The sequence below is a fragment of the Labrus mixtus genome, chromosome 11 (genome assembly GCF_963584025.1).
Source record: "Labrus mixtus chromosome 11, fLabMix1.1, whole genome shotgun sequence".
NCBI lineage: Eukaryota > Metazoa > Chordata > Actinopteri > Labriformes > Labridae > Labrus > Labrus mixtus.
In genome coordinates, this window is record NC_083622.1 from 11001751 (window position 1) to 11017079 (window position 15329).

The 15329-nt window shown below is 43.5% G+C and overlaps 1 protein-coding gene across 1 annotated transcript; it reads left to right on the forward strand.

The window, feature by feature from the left end:
• The first annotated feature begins 2648 nt into the window (after positions 1 to 2648).
• mex3a (mex-3 RNA binding family member A) lies at positions 2649 to 15315 on the forward strand. The gene is made up of 2 exons (XM_061049967.1): positions 2649 to 3169; positions 6439 to 15315. Exons 1-2 carry the CDS (start codon positions 2749 to 2751, stop codon positions 7590 to 7592), a joined length of 1575 nt encoding a protein of 524 aa, XP_060905950.1. The 5' UTR covers positions 2649 to 2748; the 3' UTR covers positions 7593 to 15315.
• The last annotated feature ends 14 nt before the right edge of the window (positions 15316 to 15329 follow it).

Consider the following 15329-nt stretch of genomic DNA (forward strand, 5'->3'; position numbering starts at 1 on the left):
ACACACACACACACACACACAGAGACACACGTGTGCGAGTGACAATAGTAGCCTCCAGCAAAACCCGGCTGAGAGGTCTGAATGAAAAGCAGACCTGCAGACCCGTTCAGAGCCGGAGAAGGTTTATACTTCAGGGTCACAAAGGTCACAATATCATCACCCATCAAATCTCCAACAGGCTACGACAAACTCAGACTCCAAGCAGAGAGGGGTGTGTCGAAACATGATCCCAGATCCATTCTTGCTATTGATTGAGGCTCTGGACTCCCCGCAGACCCCTTTTAATGGAGCCAGACGACCTCTTGGACACACTAGCACACTCGGTACACCACTGAGAGGCCGGCTCTTGTGTGTCCACATCCCATCCCATCCCATCCCACCCACCCAATCCAATCCTCTCACTCTCCTCCACTCATGGGTAGGGTGGGGATTGGGGGCAAACACCCCCCTGGGCCAACCCTCTGGTCCTTCATGCATCACGCCATCCTGCTCTAGTCCTGCTCGCTGCTTTTTTATCCATGTTATTGGGTGGAGAGGGGATGTTTTAATCCTGGACTCATAGCAGGAGTCTCTCTGTGAGTCCTCATCTGCAACACGACCTCGGGGAACCAACCCCGTCCTGATTGGCACCCAGAGAGCGCGTCTAGACTATGATTATGCATGTAAATACACCTGCTCTATCTTCCTGGTACCAATTTCACCACAGCTTTTATATTGTTGCTATTCTCAGACCTGATGTTTTTTGGGGGGAAATTTGTGATTATATTGTTGCTCCATTCCATGTGTTATTAAAAGCAGAAGGCGTACTCACACGAAACGCTAAAATATTCATGCTAAATCTCATGAAGAGTCACATGCCACGCACAGTCTGTCAAATGGAAGATGGTGTGTGTTTTTGTTTTTACAGTGTGGGAAAACAGCACATATGATGGAGAATGATTAACTGAATTTAATGGATGGGGATAGACTGCAAAAGTAATCTACTAGGTGAAATCAACACCGCCCTTGGGACACACAAAGCACAAGAGATTTTGCAGAAAATTTCCTCCAAAGGCAATTCATCAGCGTTCAGTGTTTCCCTAAATATGCTCGCAGAAACATCTTTATTTTCTATTAGGGTGAAGAAAGAATCTGAAGGATGAAGTGGTGGAGTATCTAGTGTTTTTTTCTGAGCGTAAACATCCCCAGAGTTTGCCTTGTCATTCAGGTGTACGTCTTATGCAATACACACTCCCTGTACATCCCACCATGCATATATGCACAGATGGTATCGACAGGCTAAGCTCCAGTTTGACTGGCACTTTGAGGAAGCTAAAAACATGGACATCAGTTGTTTGTGGAAATGTATCGACCAACTCCAATGTTTCCTCAAAGCTTAATATATACAAGTGACCCTTATGTCATAAAAAATTACTACTCTGAAATAAAATAACTCTTTTTTTTTGTCTAATACATTTTTTTTATTGTAAATTTCTAGATCTAAATGAGAATGAAAGTTGTAGTTACTTTGTTTTGCATGTTTGGAACCTTTAAAAAAAATCCCTTAAAAGGGAAAGAAATCACTTAATGCTTTGTGTTTATTTGTAGATTTTTTTTATTCATGTTAATATAATTTTGCTTTTATTGCTGCAGTTGAGTCTTTGTGTTGTGCTACAACCATGCTGTCAGGCGTGGCTTCTGTCGAGGACATCTTGGGGAGTCTGTGCGCGAAACGAACGGCGCGGTTCTTTGTTCACCGGGGCTGCTGCTGCAAAACCCTTGTGTGTGTGTGTGTGTGTGTGTGTGCGCGCGTGTGTGTGTGTGTGTGTTTTTAACGGGAAATGTGCGGGGGCTTTTCTGATGTCCCCCCGCTGCATAGGGTCTGCAACGCCTGTCTGACAACTCCCTTTCTCTTCTCCTCCTCGTATACAGCCCCCCCCCCTCTCCGCCCCCCTCCAGACACTCTCTTTCCCTCCTATACATAACATCCTCATGCGCAACGGCGCCGGAGACAACAACGCGGTGACCTGCCGCAAAGCACGGCTACATGGAGGTGGGCGGACCCCCTCCAAAAAAAAATACCACCAACTCCTTCACTCCAAAAATAAAGAAAGAAAAAAAAAATCCTGCCGTGAAAGTCCACGAACCCCCACACTTAATTTATGCACGATCTGCTCGTTCTAATCTCATGATATGAAAGTTGACATCATCTTTTTAAGCATCAGCAGATGACCATGTGCGCACTGTACTTGTACCGTTTGATACGTAACTGTTTACATCCTAGGTGGCTGTTCTTACATAAGTGGCAGAAATGCGGGTATTCAGGCCACGCCGCAGCTCTGGACGGGGAGTGTGGTGCAGGAACTGAACGATGAGGTGTTTTCTTCCCTTTCTATAGGTGACTGGAGGAAGCTGGATTTGAGATGCCACAGGCTCGGGAACCTGAGACGGAATGGTACAACGGGAGGGCGGCTCGTTTTGTCTCGGCGAGGAGGAGAGCTGTGTAAACCAGACTGGGTGGAGCAACACATCGCCCGCCCCATCTATCGTGCAGACGGCCTTGTGTCCCGTTTGCCTAGGAGCTCAGAGAGAGACTACTGTACTGAAAGTCTGGCGGATAGAGAGAGAAGGGGGGCCGGTCTATGGGAGGGACTAGCGCAAAGGGGGGAATTGGAAGGAGGAGGGGGCGAGGAGGAGGAGGAGGCGGCACGGGTGCTGTTTCTCCAGTCTCTTTCCCCTGTCTTTGTCTCACACACTCTTTTGTTAGCCATGCCTAGCCTGCTGGTTCTAGCAGGGATCATGGAGAAAAATGGGGGCTACGGCGGGGATCTGGCCGGCTCCGGTTTCGGAACCGAAGGTCTCCTTGTGCCGCCCGATGAAGAGGAAGACGACTCCCGTGCCCTCAGGGTCGCGCTGGGCCAGTTGTCTCTGCTGGGGCTCGGGGAAGGCGAGGACGTCGGCGGAGCCCCAACAACAGGAGTACAGGATCGGAGTAACAATAATAACAACCACCACAACCACACGAACAACGTCGGAGGTGGCGGGGACACGGCGATTCTGCAAGGGAAGAGCAAGTTGTGCGCCCTGTATGAGAGCTCCTCAAGTGAGACGAAAGGACGAGGCTGCAACATAACAGAATGCGTCCCAGTGCCCAGCTCTGAACATGTGGCCGAAATAGTGGGGAGACAAGGTAAACCGCTGGCTTGCAAATTATTCCCCATCAAAGTTGTGCTTTTATCCCGCTAACAGTGCTGCATTATCCCCTCCGTGGTTTCCTGTGCGCTTTGTTTTTTGTTCTCTAACTGTTACCTGGTGTTATTTGACAAAGAAAAGGGAGTGGTGTGTGTGTGCTCGCGTGTTTTTTGTACTCCCCCGAGACATCAGCCTCCCACTTTTTCTGCTCTAATGTTGCAAGTTCTCGTGTACTCATCATATGGCTCGTGTATTAAAATAAGACCTGCTCTGCTGCTTTGTGTTTATTTTTTTTTTGTTGCTTTTGAGTGAATTTGCACAGAGGCACGAGAAAGAGAGAGAGAGAGAGACCCGTTTCCCTACTGGGCGAATTATTCTACATCCACGCCATCAATGTCAGCGCACAGACACACACACTGGAGCACGGAGAGCACTTGCTTCCTTTGTCGTCTGAGACGCGCCAGACTGTTCAAAAAAGGCAACGTGCGGCTGGCGAGGAGAGGAATGTCTTCACTTTGAATCGATTGTTAGAAAACACCCCAAAATGTGCACATTTTGGTCACAGTAGTGGAAGATGGTTTTCGCCTCCCCACATTTATTCAGCCCGTTGTTTATGTTGCGCACTGCCCCAGTGACACAATTGGGAAAAAAGAGGCAGCGTGGTCCACTTGTTTTTTTGTTTTGTTTTTTTTTGTTCATATGAGGGAGTTGGAAAGTTCAATTACAGACACATCACAGATTGTGCACGTTTTTCTTCCAGTTTGAGGTGATTTATTGAACAAAGGGCTTAAGTTGAATGACAGCAGCTGTCAAACAAAGGTGTGAAAGTCGGGGTATGAGGGGAGGGGCGCGTTAAGACAGTGTTACTGTTTGGCACACGGGATGGCCTTAAAGGGTGACTCAGCTAGAAGTTGCACCAGGAGATGGGAATCCTTTTAAAAATACAAATAAAGAGTATATTCCTCTTTGCATTCATTTGCCATTGTTAGGTGATTTTTCACTCTATCCAAGTTCCATATTTATGCACAAACAGCTTTGAAAAATCTTCAAGTCAGTTTGGATTTAGGGAACTCAGAAGTAGTTATTTTGCCTTCTTTGTTTGTGCCGGTTGGTGGTGTTAATGTGACTGCCCATTGTTAGCTGTTGTGATGAACCCATGGGCGAGAGGGGCAGAGAAAACAAGGACAAGGACGGAAGGGCAGTATAGCATCTAGAAAGCTGAATGGGAGTCACGCCTTGGAGCTCAGCACAAGGGGCTCCTCATGAGCCCCACTCCACTGCACACTCTCAATGCCACATGGTTGTGTGTCAGGAGAGAGGGAGGAATGGGCGGGCGAACAGAGGGAAGTACAAAGACTGCAGGGTGGGTGAGGTAGCACAAGCAAAATCCTAGTTTATTTTGCAACAAAAGAAAACGGGTATCAATAAATGTCAAACGGTTTCAGTCAGTGGGGTCATGATACACCCTGTTACCTTTTTTTTTTGTAAATGTGGATTCAGTTTTTGCTGCTGAATGCCTCTTGTCTGTCCAGTGCGGCTCTCGTTCATTTACTCTGAAGTGTAAGTTTTGAATTTTAATGGGGTAACTGAAGACGACCGGAGGGTTGATCCAGTGAGCACGAGTGCAGAGCCCCTTTTTTTTTTTTGCCTTTCCCGGGAAGAAGTGCTGATTTTGGGGGATTTGAGTCGAGCTGCTTTTGATTCAGGCCCTTCGTTAGCTGGCAATGCGTACACACCCCCTTCTCCTCAGCACCGCGCATCCCAGTCTGCCTCGTGGATCTGGCATACAGAGGATCCTGTCGTGAAGAAAGGGGTTGAATATGATTGTTTTCTTCCGTCAGAGTCACAGGGATTGATTTCGAGGATGCTCTTGTACCTTCCTGTGAAGCTCTTCGGGCTTTGTTTTGAATAACAGGCACCTCTTCCTCCACATTTTTACAGCTGAGAATAAATTTGTCTCCGGTGACCTTAATTTCTGGGTGCGTTTAATTAATCTGTGCCTGTTTTGTTAACAGATAGTTCTTTAATTGAGACATAAATTTGGAATAATAGAATGATGCAATGTAGTCCCAGAAAAGGAATTTGACAATTACTCTCTGATCCCCCTATGGCATGGACAGGCTTATTAGACTAATACCAGGCAATGGCCACAATGGGCATGTTCAGATTTTAGGTATGAGCAATTTGAAACCTTCAGTACAAGTATCCTTCTGGTCCCAGAGAAGTAAGTGTTCCTGAACAAAGTGGGCCTATTTGGGAGCATTACAGCGACATTCGCCTTCAACTTAAAGTGTCTTTTAAAGCTTTTGATACCTGCTGCTGGGATTTTCACAGAGCTAATGCAATGATGTGCTGTTTGATTTGAAGCATCCTGAGTTCTGGTAAGATGAGCTCTGATGTGCTCACTGGACGCCTGATGATTCTAGCTTGTCCACAGAGTCTGACCGGCCTCTTCAAGACGATGGTCGAAATGAGAAAGGCATATTAAAATCAATAAATGTGGAAGTCTTAATGGGGAGGCTGCCTGAGTTTCTGAATGAAAACTGACCCGAGGAATACCTGGTGCTTCAAGGAGTGTTATATAAACAGAATAGCTCTGCCCTTCTTCTTCTTGACCTCAAATCTACCTGAAAATCCTCCGAAGTATCGGCTGATGTACTGTGTGTCCTTTTCCGACATGACTTAACATGTAATGTTATAATGAATAACATTACTTGCACTCCCTAACATTGAGGCTCGAATAACATTCATTAAAGTAAAGTAGTACAAACTGATCATAACCACGACTAATGCAGAGCCATTAATGGCCGAAAAATGAAGCACATGTGGGCTGACTGTATAGTCTCGTAAGTTCAAGGAGAGGTCAGACAGTGATTGCTCACTAGCATCTAGCACATTTATTGCATCTGCTGTAGCTCATGAAGCCCAAAAAACAGACATGCCTACCCTGCCAAAACCTCCGGATCATCCTTGTATCTTTGAGTGAGATAAGTGTACCTGATTTAGAGCTAATGGATAGGTTTACTGAAAAGTACACTAATGCTGAGGTGCTGGAAACCTCATAAATCATTGCAATTACTCCGCGTATCCTTTGCTGGGGAAATGTACTACATTCAGTACGTCTGAATTTACACTGAACAAAGAAGAGCTGAGGATTTCTGTTTGCTCAGGACGATGACACTTGTAGTAGTTCCACTCGATTTGTGGATCACATGATTCGACTGATCATATTTACCCATTTTGAAATGTTTGTTGGTGTCTCTGCAGGTTGCAAGATCAAAGCCCTGAGGGCCAAGACCAACACCTACATCAAAACCCCCGTTAGAGGAGAGGAGCCGGTGTTCTTGATCACTGGCCGGAAGGAGGATGTTGCACTAGCCCGTCGTGAAATCATCTCTGCTGCAGAGCACTTCTCCATGCTCCGAGCATCCCGCAACAAGCTAGGAGTGTCCTTTAGTGGCTCTCCGCCCACACCTTTGCCCGGTCAGACTACCATTCAGGTGAGAGTGCCATACCGTGTTGTGGGGCTGGTAGTGGGGCCTAAAGGCTCCACCATCAAACGCATCCAGCAGCAAACCTGCACATACATCGTCACCCCTAGTCGAGACCGCGACCCCGTCTTCGAGATCACGGGGTCGCCGAGCAATGCTGAGCGGGCCCGCGAGGAGATAGAAGCACACATCGCCTTCCGAACAGGAGGCCTTCACGACCACAATAATGAGAACGACTGTCTGGGGCCAAATGGTGGAAGCAGCCCAGCGAGCAGTAGCGGTGGTCTGGAGAGCCGACTACAGCAGGTGTGGGGGCTGCAGGGGGGCCAGCGCAAGCCCCTCACCAGCAGCTACCGCCAGAACTTCTCAGATGCCATGGTGGGAGGGGGAGGGGGCGGAGGAAGTGAAGGAGGGGGAATCTACACCAAGAGCAACTTCTCCAGCTCTGGAGAGAAGCCTTGCTCTTACTTTGGATCAGATGGTACCCAGAGCTGGGGTGACCCTGACTACCCCAAACAGGTGGCCTTCTATGCCCAGCAACGCTCCAAGAGCTTCGGAGGCCTCCCTCTCCCCCTGACCAGACTCTCCCCTGGCTTAACCGAGTCCTGCGGAGGTGGAGGAACCAACAACTCTTCAGTCACCAGCATCGTGCCCGTATCCGGTTCACCTCATGCCCAGGCTCGCCGTGCCCACAGCGAGCCCACCTCAGCCGGTGAGGGTTTCCCGGGCCGTCTGCCAGTGCCGGACTCGCCACCGGCCACTGTGCGGGACTGCATGACCTGCTTTGAAAGCAAAGTGACGGCTGCCTTGGTGCCCTGTGGCCATAACCTCTTCTGCATGGAGTGTGCCATCCGAATCTGTGAGCTCAACCACCCGGAGTGCCCAGTGTGCCACACCCAGGTCACACAGGCCATCCGAATATTCTCTTAAGGAACCACATCAGTTTTTATCATTAGTTTTGTCAGTGTTTGTTCAATAATTATTTCCTGTTATTCTGATTATTATTATAATACACATTTTGTTTTTTCAGAAAATTTTAAAACAATCAAGCAGATATTTTAGAAGGCACTGCTTGCTTTACTAAAAAGTATAAGAAATATTTTTAAGTTTTTCTTTTATATATATATATGCATATATATTTTATAAAAGTTTTGTTTATAAGAGAAGTATAGTAACTTGCATTTTCAGTTTTTTGGACTGCTGCTGTTTTTCATTCATGAATCACAGTGTAGGCAGAGGTAGACAGTAATGTGAACATTTTATGATTCAAATTTTTATTTTACCATGAAGTGGGTTTATATGGAAGGAAAGAAGATGATTGTTGAGGTACCCAATCTGCACCCGACTGACCTAGAAAGTTAATATTGTTCTTAAAAAAACCCTAGATTTTTTCATTGCACCTTACAATCATCATGATCTAAAAGAGGATTTCAATCAAACCTTGAAATTTTGGGAGCTGACGTGAAGGTGAATTCAGCCTTTTCAGATTTACTGTGATTGTGGTTTTGATATAATTGGTCTAATAGATATTTTATCAAATTTAAAATGTGAATAGATTGGTTGTAGCCTTGAAACCCCAACAAAGAACAAATGATTGCCCCCTTTTTTTCAGTCTTATACCTTGAAGTCTTACAAAGCAGATGAATCCTAAAAAAGGGATAGGACACTACATCATTTATTTCCAGTGGTTACTTACATTTTATTGGCATCATTGTTCAGAGAAAGGCTAAAGCTGTGTTTTAGTAAAATCTCTTTTCCAGTAGCCATTGATTACACTTTGGTCACTGCAGTTTGTTGAAAAGATTTAGTAATGCTTGCTCCTCGTGGCACTTGAAAAGCATGTGGTTCCTCGGTTGGCTTAAAGCACTGATTTAATTTGTGAGGCCGAAAGCCTTGGAATTCTTCCAGTTGGCTAGTTCTCGATATCCGTCTCCCCAATGGACTTGTTTCAAAGCCACCTTAGCCGCGCTTTATTGTCTCGTGTGGTCATTTGGCCACATTCTCTGAACGATATAGGACAAAGAAAGAGCTCCAGTCAACAGGCATTTCTCTGAGGTGTGCACTGTAAATAAAGAGGAGAATTAGAATGTGGACAGAAGCCGAGTAAAACTGTAAATTGTTTCCCTGAATCAGCAGCCGACTTCCACTAAAATAGTTGACACTGTAAAAAACAGAGTCCCCAACCAGTAATCCTTACTCCCCAATACTAACAGCATTATGTGCGAGCTCTGAGGGGCCAGCTGTCTCCCCTGTAATTAGCAAATCTGTACAGGAGCAGGTGTTTCATGGCACACTGTGGCTGTGACCCCAAGTTGGAGCTCTGGCCTAGCCCCCTTTCTTTCTCTCTTTTCTTTGGCTTTTATGTCTCCCCCTGCTTACAGTTTGATCGTTTGGTTTCGAAGGCCTCTCTGAGTGGGGCGTATTGTCTCGGCCCGGTAGCGGCTTGGGCTGGGGAGTGCTCGGACACGGCCTGGATCTACTCATTCATAATTAGGCAAATGGGTTGGTCCAGGTGCGGACCGTGTGGGGACTCAGGGGCTGTATGAGGAGTAGGACAGGGTCCCGCAGCGAGCCCCTTTCAGCCCCACCTCACTGTTACAAGCACAGAGGGAGCTGGATGGTGTGGATGCAGCTGGGCATATAGGACCCCCTCCTTCCACTCCCAATCGCCCCTTCCGCCCCCCCTTTTTCCTCTCCTTTTCTGCCGCTCTGAGCTATCCCTACTGGGGAGTCGGGGCCTCTTTTGTCCCAAAACACACACACACACAAAATCTGAAAGACAGTAGTGAATTTGGCAGCGCCTGTGAAATAAGGGGAAGCTTAGGAGCAAGATAAATTATCTACAGTTATCAGGAGGCGCACAAGCTACCTATTCTCAGTGTTAATGACACAAAATTTGCTGCACGCACTCTGTGAATGATGAAAAACGTACGTTTACCCACAAAACAAAGATTGCGTGATCTCATCACACAGGGGGCAGCATTATCCCCCCTCCACCTCCCAAATGCACCGCCCTGAAATCTGGAAGGGGCCGTTTTTTTGAGACAGCGCCAATGCAGATCGCTACTGTATGGGACATCCTGCAGCTGCCTTTTCACTATGGACACCAGGGCTTCAGCCAATGGCTGCCCCCCTCTGGCTTTGAGCTTGGAGAATGAAATCAGACAATTGTAATTGACAGGAAAGCAGAGGAAACGCCCCATTTAACCAGCACTCATGCTGAATCAAATTACACACCCTCTGCGTCTGCCTTAGCCCCAGCCTGGGGATTTCAGAGGGCTAGAGGAGAGCGGATGGGGGTAGGGATTAAAGCTGTTGAATGATAGGGGGGGATTCATTTTGGCTGTAAGAAGAGAGAAGTAGGCTCAAAAAAAAAAAAACCTTGCAGATCTTGCATTTTTATTGGTCACTCAAGTCTTGCTGCAAGCTTTGAGTAGTTGTCACATGAGGGCTAGTGTCGGTGATTCAGCAGGCCTCTCTTTTGTTGTACTGGAGAACAATTCAACTCGGCTTCTGTCTCAAAAAGGAATTAACAATTACAAATTGTGTCTCCTAGCACACAAAGGGCCATTCTTAAAAAAAAAAAAAAAACATAAAGCAGACCACTCACATTACGTGTGGACTGCAGGGAAAGCACTGTACTTGCAAAAAGTACCCTGAGCTCTATCAGATGTAGGAATAAAGAATAGTTATGGTTTTATGGATGGAAAAATTGCACAGTGGTTTGGCTTAAGCTTTCTACGACAAATTCAAGGCAGTATGACACTGTTCTTTGAACTAAGTATTTTTGTTATTTTGTTTTCTGCCTTAATATTTTTTATTCAAATATCGCCATTACTTTGGCTTACAAGGTAGCAACTTTGGCCTTTGATAGTATCGCCCCGTAGACAAACTTTTTGAAAGTACTTATTTTTGGAGAAAAAAAAGAATGTGAATCAAACTGCTTGGGTGGGGATCAGAGAGATTCAGGAAATTAGGCTCTTAAAACACTTTACTTAAATATAGAAAGTAGAGCACCTTATACAAAACATGCGCAATTGATGAAAACCAAACCGACCACTGATGGTGAATACATTTCATAGGATTTGAAAGAAATGCACATAAGGATTCCCTATCATTTTTTTTGTATTATGGTGGTTCTTGTTCTTCTTAATGCTACAGTAGTACTAGTGGTAATGTGGGAGACCTCTCGTCCATTTAGTCCATGCTGATGACTTGCTGGAGGTTTGCACTGGTTTCATGCAGAGAGGGCTACTTGGAGAGTCTCCCTGTTTAGACGCTGTATAAGTTAATGAGTATTGTACTTTATGGGAAAGCACCCTGAGCATCTATGTAAATACAGTATGTGTATCGGTTATGAACATCCGGACAAAGGCCCGCTTAAAGTGAAGTTTTGATTATTTTGAAAAAGGCTGACGGTGTCATTGTCAATGTTTTAGCACATGGAGTCTTAGGGAGAGTAAATCTTTTATATATGCGCCCCCATCACCCTTTGGACTATAATAGTATATTAGATAGATTCCATACATTTATGAAATATTATTTAAACTGATTAACTTAGTACTTCATCCAAATAGAGAAAATAAATGAACCACGTCTATAAACTGTAATAATGAATATCCTTTTATGACGCAGCTGATGTATAAATCCAAGCTTGAATTAAAACTCGAAGAAATATTGTGTGTAATAACCTAGCCCTGATGAGTAAATCTGTTTCTATGTATATTAGGATGAAAAGCAATAATAGGACTATACTGGGATAATACACAGAGGAGGTCTGCTTAGTCAGTTCTTGAAATAATATTCTATTCACAAATCGACCTTGACTATTAGGATGCTGTTGCGTTTCTGTCTCACATCGGCTAAAATGTCATTATGGATTCATGCCAGTGTAGAAACAGAGATATAATGAATTAGTAACAGTTTCAGGATAATTAATTGTTCTTGTTGTGTTCATCAGGGTCATTTAGTCAATTGATTGCTTTTTTTTTTTTTTTTTTACGTTGAAACTCAATCAGATCACAGGGTGAGTCAAGACAAACTTTAAGGATTCCTGCTTTTTTTTTTGTTGGGAGTAGCACTGAAAATATGAACCTGCATCTCTTTGTGACTTAAGGAGGAAATCTCACTGCGCTGTAAAAGTGATTCCTGGAGTGTAAACAAACAAACAGGACCAGAGTGTGAGCACGGAAGTCTCTTCTCTTTGTTCAAAAAAAAAAAGAAAAGAAAAAAAAGCTGGACAGGATGACTTCACTTGTGACAGTGTGATGTTTTGAAGGTCAGAAACATACACAGCAGGGAGAGGTAGAGCAGCATGATGTGATGTAGTTACACTCTGACTGCAGTCATGTAGTGACCATTATTCTTCATTAACTTACAGACAGAGGCAGGCGTGTTACCAAGCATATCTCAAGAGGATTTCTGTTTACATAGTAAGACTACGTTTCTGATTTCATGGCTCTACTTGCACCTACTTTTTTCATGCGTAGGGTTTATGAAAGAAAAGTGTCAGACATAGCCAAAGAACAAAATACAAGGAGAGGACACGGGCTAACGTACTACTCGAGTTAACTTATTCTAGCATGGAGATCCGCTTGATTTAGAGTTTATTATTAAGGAATAATCTTGTGGCTAGATTTACTCTGTTTACCCCAAAAAGTCTTGGAGGCCACTCAGTCGATATCTGTGAAATGAAGGCATATCATGTTTCAGTGTTGTAAGATTAGTTTGATACTACAGGGGCGCCGGTAACAGACTTACTTCTCCCCAAAGAGATCAGCCTAAAGCACATCCTGGCACTTCCACAGTCCTTTGAGTGATTTTTCTAGCGCCCTGGTTGAGCTTGTTTTGTGGGCACAAAAATAGTCCAGGGAAGGTCAATCTCTCTGAGAAAAACGTGACCGGGGTTGAGATTAAAAAGGGACTGTCCGAGTCGTTTGATAAAATAGTCTGCAAAGAATTCACAATGACAAGCCAGTGGAAATCCAGACCCTAACTCCTCATTTTCTAAACCCCTCGGAGTAAACTGTGAGGGGGTTTTCTCTTTCGATGTAAGGTCAGTGTGATAGTGAACAAAGCAACACTGTGCTTTTAGTTGATATCATTTAGAGAGCCATCGACTGTATCCTTAAGTTTAACTGCATGTAAGTAAAGTATAGTACAGTAGGTAAGATTTATCCGAAGAAAAAAAAAAGTTAAGATGGCATAAAGAATTCATCAGCCTGATACCTAAAGTGTATACAAAGCTTTAAGACCTAACGTGAACATCGGTCAAAGATCATATATTTACCGTGTAGTTTAACTAATCGATACATAAAGTTTAATTATGATTCTTAAGAATATGCTAAAGTGTAAGTTTCATTTGTCCAGCTCACCCAGTGTGAGATCCTTTTTGAATTCAGTGGTGCCACAAAGGGGTGGGGGGTGACTCACAGTGACATTTGATGCATTAAGTTCTTGTTAGTATTATTTACGATATTGTATTAAGCTTACTATTATAGTAATGGTAGAAACTGTTGATGTTTTTTCTTCTCTTGATATGAAAAGGTCTTTATGCATTTATGTAGAATCCCTTTTTTTTTTTTAAAGGAGTGATAGGAAATCCTTATTTTCAATGGATGCACTTAAGCAATTGTACCAACCTGTCGAAATCACACATTGAGCAAGTAATGCATTTGAATGTAAAAAAAAAAAAAAAAAAAAGACCACTCAACTCGATGCACTCCTTATGCTTATTGTTTTGTCAATTTACAAGTGAGCTTTAAGTTTTTTTGTTTTTTTTATAAAGAATTTGCGACAGGTTTTCAACGTAGACTATATTTGAGTTCTTCCACATACATTTATAGAAAGTAACTTAAAATGAATAAAAAAAGAAAAAAAAACATATTACAATTTCTCAAATCTATTTTGCTAACATGGGTTATTATTTCATAGAAAGCAGAGGAAAAACAAAGTCAGTATCTGGATGTTATTTATGAAAGTACAAAAAAGAAAAAAAATGAAGCAACATATTTATGAGTAACCTCAAGACATTTTGTTTTTTAATTAAAAATGACAAGAAGTTAATATATTTCTAAACACAGGGAAGTCAGTTTCTACTAATAAGTACAAATGAGAAAAGAAGTTTAGAAGTTTTATTTATGAAAGTTACGGCCGCTCGGCTTTTTCCACGTTCTTCGTGATTAATGGAGGACGAGGAAGGAGAGCTCCCCGTGGCTTAAATTTTAACTTCAGACGTGCACGACTACAACATCAGTGCGGTCACAATGGAATAATGACAGAAAATAATATAATATTTTTTAGAATTTGGAGATATTTTAGTCACAGAGCATCAATTTTGTGCCTCAATTCTATATTTTTCCTGCATCAGCATTCTTTGTGTGGTGCTGCTTGCTGTTACCCGTTCTCCCCCCTTCGACTAAGCCCATGTTACTGACTGAAACACATAACTCATTTCCTCTGTAATCTAAACTCACTTTTACTTATCAAACCTATAAAACATGTTACGACTGCAATGCTTGGAATGAATGAGGCGACGCTGTGACCCCTCTGCCAATGGGGCCACACACAGCTTGTACACACTTTCATTCATACATTTTCTACATCTACTACTCAGACAGCTTGTGATCACTAGCAACAGAGCATAATCAGCCTTAAGGCAGCCTTTATGAGAGACTTCACCTGATGTGCTAATTAGGTGAAGTTTGCAAATCGAGCGGACACATCTAGGGGAGGACAACAGCGCACTGTGTAGTAGATCTATGTAACTAGATGCACACATATACACACACGACAGATTCATTACCGTACTAGTTTGCATGTATGTTGTATGGTCACTTAGACAGGAGGAATAGCGCAGGTCCTGTGTTGTCCTTGAACATAGGAACACTTGGGCTGTTTCTCCTCTGTAGATTTTCATAGTTGGGAGTCTCTTTGGAAAGTGAAACAGTTGACATGAGTTTGGAGCCAGGCAAAGAGAACATTTCAGTCCCCACATTAAAGTTGGATTTTGTATTCTCAGTTACCTGATAGAAGATGAAAGACTGTTTTGCACCTCATATGAATTAACTTGAAGTTCTTAGTTTGTGTAAAAAGTAGATACAGTGAAGAAAACTTGACAAAAAAACAAAAAAACACAACAATAGCACATTTTCTGCTGCACGTAAAAAGATGGGGGCTGAAGTGGCGTTCGCTGGTGAAACTCGCAACCTTTTCCAAAGAGGCCAAAACAGTCTGACAGTTTGTCTTTGGTAGCGTTTCCAATTTTTCCAGCACAGTAGAGGTGTTTCATACCGGTCTAATAGTGGTTGTAGTGCATTAGTTTTTGGGCCAGCATCACCTGGCGATAGTTTCTGGTTTCTCTGTGAACAGTGAAAGAGGGTCGCCTTCACGGCCCTCTGTGGCTGACCGTCAACTTTGATGGATGGAAAAAAAAAGAAGTCTTTGAACTCTGTTACAGTATGCCGTGCCCTAACAAGGCATGTGATATTGCAGGTTTATTTGTTATAGCAAATGTTTTTTTGTGAATTACATTTTTTGGAGACATTTTTATTATTATTATTGTATCTGCGCCATGTTAGTTCTGGTTCTTTGTTATTTTTCCAAGATTCAAGATGTATTGTAAATGTTTCTAATAAAACAAAAATGAAATGATCTTCACTTGTAACT

What these genes read in the sequence shown, in the direction of transcription:
- mex3a (XM_061049967.1), top strand. Translation starts at nt 2,749, where the DNA reads ATGCCTAGCCTGCTGGTTCTAGCAGGGATCATGGAGAAAAATGGGGGC. An exon ending in CGAAATAGTGGGGAGACAAG is followed by an intron (nt 3,170 to 6,438) that starts GTAAACCGCTGG and finishes GTGTCTCTGCAG; the next exon opens with GTTGCAAGATCAAAGCCCTG.